General features: G+C 42.2%; 1 protein-coding gene across 1 annotated transcript; it reads left to right on the top strand.

Annotated features, from left to right (window-relative positions):
* Nucleotides 1–933: 933 nt before the first annotated feature.
* Nucleotides 934–6,521, top strand: dusp7 (dual specificity phosphatase 7; the record flags this gene model as incomplete). The annotated part of the gene is made up of 3 exons (XM_083892758.1): nt 934–1,342; nt 3,207–3,635; nt 6,199–6,521. The coding sequence occupies 3 exons, from the start codon at nt 934–936 to the stop codon at nt 6,519–6,521; spliced, it is 1,161 nt and encodes a 386-aa protein (XP_083748884.1).
* Between the last annotated feature and the right edge of the window lie 5,017 nt (nt 6,522–11,538).

The following is an 11,538-nucleotide window of genomic DNA, read 5'->3' as shown; positions in this document are numbered from 1 at the left end:
TTGCATAATCTTCCATTAATTCCTCAGGAAAATGTCAGAATCACGTCAGAAGTCAGCTTATTTTCCCCTAGACGGGTTCTTTTTGCACCAGCCAGTAGCTTTTAAATATAATACTTACTTCCAGGTTGTTCTCAGCCAGTACACCATGATCTATGATTGTATAATTCTGTAATGGGAGATCATGATTATGCTTTAATTTCATATTTTAAACATCATCATTTTCCCAGTCACACAGACTGTACTGTACGTCGACTATTAATGAATGGATCATAACATGAAAGCTCAGTTGCGCTCCTGCGCCTTTAAATCTCTCCGCTCCTCCTCCTTCTCCTCCTCCTCCTCCTCCTCCTTGGTGTAAAGCTCCGCAGCAGAAGCTCTTTTACTCAGGCAGGGAAGGTGACAAACCAGAGGTTCTCCTGATCCACGGTCCAGCATGTAAAAATAAACAACCACAACAATCATGGCATTGATGAACAGCGCAGTCACCCAGAGACACTGACGAGGCTGCTGCTGCCGCGGGGGCCGTGGGTCGTGTCCGTGTCTGAGAGCGCATGGAAGTTGGGGCGGGCTCGCTGAATGGACGTCGATGGACTGGAGTGAAAGGTCCACTTCTGCTTCTCTTTCTTGTGTCGGACTAAAGGAAGGAGGGAGACATACCTCTGCATGTTCGAGTCCCCTGATCCGAACACGGGCATCGCTGCGCGCGTGTTGGATGTGTGTGGAAGTGCGCACTGGGTGCGTGTGTGTGCGCGCCCTCAGGAGCAGCAGCAGGAGAAACGGTGGTGGTGGAGGTGGTGGTGGTGACCACGGGAAGGGAACTTTAGTGCCGTGATTTTCTTCTTCTTCTTCTTCTTCTTCTTCTTCCTTTCGCCCCCTTTGATTGTGTTGTTCTCTCATGTCACGGCAGCGGGCCGGTGGATTAACGTCTCCCTAATGAAAATTAATCATCTGTTGAGAGGCTCCGTGATCGTGACTATGATGATGTCGAGTAAGAGCGTGGAGTGGCTGCAGGAGGAGCTGGAGTCCGGAGCCAGCAGCTCCCTGCTGCTGCTGGACTGCAGAGCGCACGAGCTCTACGAGTCCTCGCACATCGAGTCGGCCATCAACCTGGCCATCCCCGGCCTCATGCTGCGGAGGCTGAAGAAGGGCAACCTCCCGATCCGCTCCATCATCCCCAACAACGAGGACAAGGAGAAATTTGTCAAGCGCTGCAAGACGGACGTGGTGGTGCTGTATGACGAGGCGACCTCTGAGCGGCAGGAGTCCGGGCTGGGGAGCTCGGTGCTGGGGCTGCTGCTGCAGAAGCTGCGGGACGATGGCTGCAAGGCTTTCTATCTGGAAGGTAAGATTATATACCATATATAACGTCATTCTTGTTTGTTGTGGAGGTCATTTGATTTTCTTCAACACAGTTGGACACAAAAGTTAATCACACACTGATCTGATTAACACAAGATTGTCAATTATGTTATTTATATGGCAGTGTCAACAACAGGAATAATATTAAGTTAAATTAACTGGCTGCATTTATTTTGTATGTCCAGGTATTTGCTGCCTTGAACATATCACTGTATGACATAATAAAATATAATAATGTGTCACCTCCAGCAACAAATCACAGGATGTCAATAACAAATGTGACAGATGTCAACCCCCTATAGGACAATGTCATTGTCACAGTGTGGAACAACTTCACATAAAAGCAGTTGTGAAGGTTTATCCACGTGTCATAATGACAAAATGCACGTCTTGTGTTTTTATGACACCTACATAGTAACACAGAGAGTGAGGTCATGGTGAACTTTGATGTTTGACAGGACACTTTTTTTGTTTCTTATCGCCCACATAAAGACATCATTTTCTCTTGTGCCAGTGTGAAATGATCATTGAAGAGGAAAGCGTTGAGAACAAGTGTTCAGTGTCTCGGTTCACAAAGCTGCCTCAAATATGTTCTCAATTAAATGCTGCTTTAAGAAAAAAAGAGAAAAGAAAAGGCCCGCCATGTTGTCTATGCCTTTTAGGAAAAAAGACTGTGTTTTTTTTTTCATGAATGAAGAGGAGAAATAATGAGACTAGAGCTCAACAATAATCCAGCAGCATGATAAGAAGAGAGGTGTAATAAAAGCACACACAGGGTTTATACAGATAACATGGAGTCGTATTTAGAGGATTAGAGAGGGCGTGTTGGATTTATAGACTTGGTCATGTAAAATGCATCACTAGTGTCACTCACTGTCTGAGCTGCCATTCACAAAACTCCAGTGAACACTGTGTGTGTGTGTGTGCGTGTGCGTGTGCGTGTGCGTGTGCGTGTGTGTGTGTGTGTGTGTGTGTGGTTGCACTGCAGCTCTGACTGACAGTCCTGCTCTGCTGCTCTTTCTCCTCAGGGCTTAAGCATTCTCTTAATGGAGCACATCTGTCCAGCGTGTTTGCTTATTCACTATGACGTTATTTTTTTTTTTGTATGCATACACAAAAAGATAAGAAGAAGTTTGTTTTTTTATGGCAGTAGGTCGTAAACATATCAAGAAATTTGCTGTAGTGTTATGGTGCATAATAAACAACTGAATAACCTCTTTGGTAGAGGTAGATGCTTGGTTTGAAAAATAGAGAAGACGGAAGCACAAAGATCAATAAATTTGAAGACAAATTAAGTTAAGAAAGACAATTACTATAAAATGAAACTGCAAAATTAGTTAAATATGTAAATAAATTAAGATAATTTGTATATTTTATAGATTTCCTGTCTGAGTTTTGATACAGGAAGTACTCCGATATAATCATAGTGTGAATAAAATTGAATTTGGCCTTGGACTTGAGTAATTGTAAGTCTTTTTTTGGTTCTAATTCTCTCACACAGATATGTTTATATATTCACACATCCAACTTTCTTCAAAGCATGTGCGTTGGAAGGTAGAAACTACAAAGCACAGGACCAAAATAACCTACAGCCAACTGTTGCTCAGCATCACGATCTATTGATTCACCAACCATCCACATTTCGATCCAAGAGCCTCGACAAAGGCCCAGAGAGACTAAAATGTTTCACTGTTGAATTAGTAACTTGTGATGCTGCTGAGCAAGAACAGTGTGTGGGATATTTTTCTGTTCTTGTGTGTACAGAGCACTTTTTTTTTAATACCACCCACTGATATAATTTGTTCCTAATATTGATATTTGTGTCTGATGTTCTCCTCGTCCTCCAGGTGGCTTTAACAAGTTCCAGTCCGAGTACCCCGAGCACTGTGAGACCAACCTGGACTGCTCCTGTCCCAGCAGCTCGCCGCCGACCTCCGTCCTGGGTCTGGGAGGACTTCGCATCAGCTCTGACTGCTCTGACGGGGAGTCTGACCGCGAGCCGGGCAGCGCCACGGAGTCGGAGGGCAGCCCCCTCCCCAACAACCAGCCAGCGTTCCCGGTCCAGATCCTGCCGTACCTTTACCTGGGATGTGCCAAAGACTCCGCCAACCTGGACGTGCTCAGCAAGCACAACATCAAGTACATCCTCAACGTGACGCCCAACCTGCCCAACATGTTCGAACACGAAGGCGACTTCAAGTACAAACAGATCCCCATCTCTGATCACTGGAGCCAGAACCTCTCGCAGTTTTTCCCAGAGGCCATTTCATTCATTGGTGAGTAAAAGGCAGAGAGTGCTTTAGTCAAAGTCATGTGACGTGTAATGATTGTCTGAGGTTACATCAGTTCCTTTTCCCAACAGCTGTATTTTGATTATTGATTAGTTCTCCTTTTGAAAAAGCCATGTTAGTCATGTTTTGGTCTTGTCTGCGGCTGTATGTGTCTACAGTTTGTGTTTTATTTGGACCATTTTATTTCCACGCAATTATTCTTCATATGAAGTATAAAAAACTGCATACATTTCTGTAGAGCACATTTATTTTGCTTGAGAATTCAGACTTCAGCAAGCAGCTAATTTTTACTTGCAGTTATAGGTGTATAAATATGGATCACATTCTGAGACATAAAATATTACAATTGACCATTTTGTCTGTCCATCAGTCAAAATACAAAAACATTTAACGTAAATAATAGTGCTGGGCGCGTTAATGGCGGTTGACAGCGTCAGCGCTAGCGCACGTTAATGCACGGCGATTTTCCATGACAACTGTCCGGAAAAAGGCACATGTGACGTCATGCTTACGGGACTCCAGGTTGTTAAAATTAGTCTCTAAAGTAACGCTAAACTTTAAAAACAGAGGCACACAGACGCAGTACACAGGTATGCTGGTTATTTGTTGCGCTGCTCTTTTCGTTTAATAATAAACGGACTGGTCCAGTTCGACTGTAGGCGCGCTAACGACGCTAAAGGAGCTAATGCAGCTAACGGAGCTGACTGGTACTCCAGTGTCGCGGCACGTAAACATGACGTCACTTGCATCTTTTTCCGGTCAGTCGTCACGGAAACACGTCGTGCGGTATTCGCTGTTAACGCGTTAACATATATATATATATACTTATATTATCACTAATACACACACACAGAAATTATTCACATTTGGTTGATTAGCGTATTGATTAATTGTCAGCTAGCTGCCTTTAATCTGTTGCCACTAATTAAAAACAACAGATGTGATCTCAGAATCACACAATAATCAGACGTTTATTTTTAGAAGCGGACCATAGTGAAGCCACATGTGGTTTCACCCATGTCGAAGCTGCATCCTCTCATCCAATTTTCCGCATTTCCCATCATTTCCTGCGACTTAACTACCTGAGAACGAGTGAAATGCCTCTGTGATGAGTCAGCGTGCCAAACCTTTGTTCGTCCAGACCCCGCTAACCTTTTTTTATTTTCCTTTGGAGTAATGTTTCCACTTAGGTGCGAGGCAGTGTGACATATGCCAGAGCCAGAAGGTCGTGTCAGATTGGGGTCGGGCTGATGTTAAATGGCCTGACTGGCTGTAATGTGCAGGAATTACACCAGATCTTAACAGCAGGGGCAATTATGGGTAAAGGAGAGAGGCTTTGGCCGAAAAAGAGACCCAGATGTGACCCTTACGCCGTTAACTATTAATCTATAATTATAATTAGAGCATGTCTTAGTTTATTTGGGACTGTAGGGGAGGTTTATGGGAGGATCTTTCATTATTATATTGTCTTTCTTTACAGCAACGTGATCTAATGCTGCGAAATGTAAAGATCGCTCCATTACAGATTAACTACCGGTTGTTAAATTGACTTCTGGCTCTTGTATAGTGGGTTTAAGTCTCGTGGTAAGGATTTCTGTGCCCTTCCTAATGTGGGGAAAGCGAGAACACATCACATATAAAATTTAATTTGGCTTCCGTTTGGCAGCCTGAGCTTGTGAGGCATATGACCCCAATCCTGCAACAAGAGATGCAGGCAGAGACAGTGAGGTGGAGCAGCGAGAGAGAGGATGAAAGAGAAGAGAGAGGGAGCAGGAAAGGAAGTAAAGAAGCACTTAACTCTCGCCCTAATGGCCTTCAGTGATGCAAGTGCAAAGGCACGGAAAGGTGAATAGATGTAGTCTGTTAAAAAATGTAAGGTGTTCTTTTATTCAGAGCTGGAAAGCAGAATGAAAGATGAGTTTTCACAGTCATTGAGAAACATCGTTCAGGATTATTCTCAGATGTTATTAGTCTGCGTCACGCTTTGAAAAACTGCTGATGATTTTTTTGTAGCATAAATAGAACAAGCACAACAAAAACTGGAATATAATGCAACTTTGGGAAAAGGACTGGATTGGTCTCTTTGTGAGGAAGTGGAACTAATGAATCAGTGAGAAATAATTCCACTGTTTCAGTGTCAAACAATCACTGTCTGTATCATTTTAGCAGATTTAGACGTATGCTAACGCTGTAGCCTGGGGTGTTCATCTGTGTTTTTCCTACATGGTCTGTATGAATCAGAGAAGGCGGCTAAACTGGATAAATTAGCTTTATTTGCATACTAGTGAATGTAAGAGTTGCTTTACATTGTGATCAATTGTGATCAAACAATTAAGTAGTGTAACTGTTACATTGAAAATTAGCAGACAACATAAACAATACCATACATATCTGTTTGTTTTATACACATGTATATCGATCAAAATGGTAAGTAAGAAAGAAAGTAAGTTCAAAGGTCATAGATGCATGGGTGCATGAGACATTGGCTTTAGTCTAACCTTCCTCTATTTCCATCTCTTTCTCCTCCGTCCCTCCCTCTCGTCCTCAGATGAGGCGCGCTCCAAGAAATGCGGCATCCTGGTGCACTGCCTGGCCGGGATCAGCCGCTCGGTGACCGTCACGGTGGCGTACCTGATGCAGAAGCTCAACCTGTCGCTCAACGACGCCTATGACTTTGTCAAGCGGAAAAAGTCGAACATTTCCCCCAATTTCAACTTCATGGGCCAGCTCCTGGACTTCGAGCGGACTCTGGGCCTGAACAGCCCCGGCTGCGACAACCACTCGTCCTCGTCGCCGACACATGACCAGCTGTTCTTCACCACCCCGACCAATCACAACGTGTTTCAGCTGGACACGCTAGAGTCCACATGAGAATCAGCGAGGGGACTGTCCCCTTTTTTTGAAAGTTGCGGGGGTCATGGTGGTGTTCTTACCATGGTAACAAAGCGGCTGCACTGAAGCCAGCTTTACGCAGCCAGTTTTAATGAATGTTTTAGCCTCCGGAGGCTCGTTGTCCGAGAGCCTGGCCACGGAGCAGCGTTGGAGGGACAGAGGAGGTCACACGGGCCACGTTTAAGGGGTTGTATTTTCATTAAACCCAGAGCAAGGAACTGACGGGTTTGCAATGGAATCCTCCTCAGAGTTGACTGAATTTTGATCGACTTCAAAAAGAAGAAGAAGGGGAAGGGGAGGAGACCTAACTGACTGAGAAACTGAGCAAAGGTTCATAGCTTCACGCAAAAGACAGGAACACAGAAACGTCTGCGGCGCTCGATTTGCAAGACAACAGCGTTCCTCTCTGTCTTTCTGTCTCAGCCCTTGAGCTGAGTTGACTGGTGCCAAGTGGAGAATCTGGGATTTGCTCGTAGGAAATCCCACTCTACTGAATGTAGAGTTTTTAAAAACCAAGGAATTTACATACACTTTACATGCACTCACACACACACACACACACACACAAAAACAAAGTATGTATGTAACTGTATGTATGTTTTAACATGCATAACAGATAATGTGTGGGCAGTCGTTAACAAGTATGTCTATATGCATTTTTGTATATTTTTGTGTACATTTATGCACAACTATATACCTTATATAAATATTTACACATAGAAACTTTATCTTTGTTGAAAAACAAAGTAATCCAGTCCAATGATGGCTTAAGAGATTGTAAAACTACAGATGGAGAGCGGGTAGGGGTGCGTTGCCAACAAGCGGAACGTTGTTGTTGTCTTCTTTTTGTTTGTTTAAGTTTTGTTTTCCTTTTACGTTTGTGATGACCTAATGCAGTTTGCACAGTGATGTAGCCATTGACTTGTTGGCACTTGGAGCCTTGGAGGCAGATAAAGAGACATTCAGAGAGGAGGAGGAGGGGAGAGAGAGGAGAGGCCAGTCCCAGGCTGCGACGAGTCCAGACAGCTGCACTGTGCAGTGGGGAGGGAGCAGGAGCGAGGGGGGGGAGGTGGGGATCTCCGGCCAAAGACCGAGGTTCAGGGTCCAGAACAGGACAGGACACGCAGTGGGGAAGACTGGGCACACATTTTAGAGTTGCCAGTTGAATTGTAGTTGTGTACAGGTCAAGATTCAACAAGCTTTAACATTGGCAAGCCATTATCAAGTGTGAGTTCCCAGTTTCCTCCTTTATTCTCCGTATGAATGTTCATCCAGTTGCCTAAGTTGTGTTTATTATTGTTATTATAATAATAGTCTTTTTTTTTTGTTTTATTTCCTTGATTATTTTGTCACAACACATTGTCTTACTGGTTAGTTTTGCCAAACAGCTGCGATCATGAGGGAGGGACTTGAACGAGGGGGGGTTCAGGTTGACCGTTTTTTTTTTTAGCTAGTGTTAACATCTTTCTGAGCAAAATTCTTGGGCAGCTAATTTTAGCAACTTTTAGGCAAAGAAGTGCCTCAACACTCTTGTATTACTTACATTGCAAACTTCTTTTTTCGCCCCAGGAGGAACATGTTTAACGTGTTGGTCCATCTTTGGGTCCTCGCAGGTCCCCAACAGATGCCAAAGAAGGGACTCTGGGACAAAGGACTGTGATGCTAACTTGGGGTTTCTATGCTTAGGACTGAGGTGGTGGTTGTGGACTTGGACTGGCCTCAGCTTACAGACTGCACTTATACTTAATAGCTTCAAGCCCTTAACTGTATTGGAGAAAAATGGAAAAGAAATGGGATATTATCTATTCCAATCAAAGAAAAATCATGTGTCCACGTTGATTCACCCTGCCCAAAGACTTGGGAATATAAATGAAAAAGTAGTTATCCATATGTTATTTACCTGAGCATGCTGTGGCACTATATGCTCTAAAAAAAAAAAGAAAAGATCATGTGACCACAGGTCGGCTGTTGCTTTATTAGACGGGGAGATGGATGCTGAGGACTGTTTTTTAACTGCTGTTGCTGCTGAACACAGTGGCACTCAGTATGTGTTCAGGGAGTTTTCTGAGACCCCTTCCACATTAGTAGCACTTAAATTTAAAAGAAAAACAATCAAAACATTGTCTATCTGCTGCTAAAATTGCCCTTTTTTACACTGCAGCACAGTTCTCTTGGACTCATGCAAAAAAAAAAAAAAGTATTATTTTAAATGTCATATTTTAATCCATTAGATTTGTGCTTAATGTTAGAATAAGACTTAAACCCTCACAAGTGCACAAACGTGTCAATGTGATGAATGTCACCAGCTGTGGATTCTACCAAAAACACACTTAAAAAAATAAAGAAAAGAGAATTAATTTAATTTAGGAAATACACTCGTCAAACGTGTTTCACTGTCTATGGAGAAATCAGAATGTTAGTGACTCATACAACAGGTCTAGACGTCTCTTTCGTTTCATTAGTGTTAAAGAGGGAAATAAGTATAACCTCAGTGCTGTGTAAAGAACATTGAATAAATTGGCACCATAATGAGTAGCTGTACTCTGGAATTACAGCTTTTTAAATGATTAATAAAAGGAGCTGCTGTGATTTTCTAAATCCAACTCCACTCACATGTAACTACAACAACTCTGTGGTCAGTGGTTTTTGCATGAGGCTCAGTGTTCTACTGGAAAAAAAGTAGAGAAAATTGAAGTTTCAAATGTGGACAGGGTCAAAGCAGAAACAAAGAGGGGGGAACAAGTGTTAAATATGAACAGGGTTGGTTTTCGCTGGCCTTATATAATCTTTCTAACTTCTTTCTAATGCTGACTGTTCAATACTCTTTGTATCTCACTTTAGAAAAAAAAGAAAACATTGTGTAAAAAAAAAAATGAAAAAAGTTCTCTGTTATTTGAATCAGAACCTGGTAAACGATGGACAGCGAGTCTGTCGTTTTTGTTGCCGCTGCGGGTCACATTAGGTCCTCTTTGTTACTCTGCAATATATCCAAACACCACACTTTTGCAGTATTTTATAGATCCATGACCTCAAAATTTTTAAATTCTTCTTTTGTACTTTGTACTCTTCTGTATAATTCAACATGATTTTTGCTCCCATTGCGGCTCATGGACGAAAGTAACAATTCCAAAAAAGTGTCCAAAAATGTAGGGCCACTGACACACACACACAGACACACACATGTACACAAAGTGCGTCACACACACACACACACAGATGTATGGTTCAGCATGTCAGTTTTGTTTTACGATACACAATTACACCACCTGGCTTAAATAATTACAAGGTCTTTTTTCCGTCTTGTTTTGATATAATGTGATCTATGCTGTTCCTGTGGCCTTTCAATATAAATATATATATAAATAAGTATATATATGTTATGAATTTATATGCAAAAGTTCCTCTGTTCATATATAAACACCAGAGATGAAAAAAATAATTCGACCATGCTTGAATCGACCTGGAGTCGCCATGTCCCACTTACAATAAGAAAAACACTGGGGACTTGATCACTCGTACCCTAAGATTTAAATATAAATCAGTATGAAGCTTTTCTACTTAAAAACAAAAAAAAAACACATACAAAAAAAACCCCACAGTTGATTTCAAGCTGCTTTCTTGCGTTTTTGTGTCTTTGTAACAATGAAAGAGAAAATGTGAAACGTCCGTTTCTCTTGTTTGTACATTTGCCAGATCACAGGAACGGCAGTTTCTGCGTCCCTTAAACTTGTAGCGACATCTTGACGAGAATTAAAGCTCGGGAGGTAAAAAAGAACATGAATGAGCAGAGGGAGGAGGAGGAGGAGGAGGAGGAGGAGGAGGAGGAGACGTGGAGGAGGCGGCAGCGTAAAAACACAAAAGCGAAAAAGAAAACATGAATGATTTAAAAATGTTTACCTCAGTGAGGAATTTTTCAGGGATTTTTTTGACAATGCATCTTGCATAGTGTTCACAGCTTCAAACGCGCGTTGAATAGCTGTTTTGTATTGTGCTGTAAACTTTTTTTTTTTTTTAAAGAAAAAAGAAAAGATGCAATCTGTCTGTGTAAAAACAAGGTGTGTGTGTGTGTGTGTTAACGGAGGCAGTTTTCACCTTTCTGTCTCCTGAAGGAAACGCGATTGACCCTATGTATTGTACAGTATATGGAAACAACATAAGACATGTTTATACTGCAAATAAATATTGACATATTTTTTTCTTTAACACCTGTCTGATTCTAATTCCTTCAATCTTAATTCCAGCTGACAAACATGCATATCGACATACATCTGTCTTTCAGGTGTCTGGACAGCAGTGATGGTTGCTCTAAAACATGCATGTCCAAAGTCCGGCCCTCTTGAGATTTCAGCCAGGGAAGAACTTGGACAAAAAAAATTGTCCTTGGTCACGTCCTGGGTTTGAAATCGACCTGTGACAGACATCTATATGCACTCATCTCATATTATGATATGTGAGAGAAAAGCAATTCAATTTGGTTTTTATTTCACTCCTGCGTGGCTTAGATTTGGTTACATTTTCATTTAAAAATGATAACTTTGACAATGATAATCTATTTTTTATAAAACGGGTTCATTTGTATGTGAATGTTGCCGTTAAAAATTAAAATTGAAAACATCTGAAGTGACCATTGGATTCAAATCTGGCCCTTTTTTGACAAAATGGTAAAAAATCATCACTTCCAGGGAAGCTCAGCTTCTCTGGGAGTCAATGGAGCAGTGGGCGGGGCGCGGACGCTGGGCTTCTGCATGATGATTGGAGGAAGTGTCTGAAAGGGCAACAGGAACCAGTTTTTGATTGACAGCGTTGCAGAAACGTACACTTTTCTGCCTCAGACCTGTGTGGATTTAGTGAGGGAAGTCTGTATTCAAAATAGTGGATATTTGTGTTATTTACTCAGGGATATACGCCATTTTGCACGTCTTCAAATGGTAAATTCTGTGTCCTCCTCCTCCTCCTCCAGCATGCAATCAGCTCACCTGTGGAGGGAGAACACCTG

The sequence above is a fragment of the Microchirus variegatus genome (genome assembly GCF_963457635.1).
Source record: "Microchirus variegatus genome assembly, chromosome: 7".
NCBI lineage: Eukaryota > Metazoa > Chordata > Actinopteri > Pleuronectiformes > Soleidae > Microchirus > Microchirus variegatus.
The sequence above is the reverse complement of the archived record's forward strand: the minus strand, read 5'-3'. Positions and strand labels throughout refer to the sequence as shown.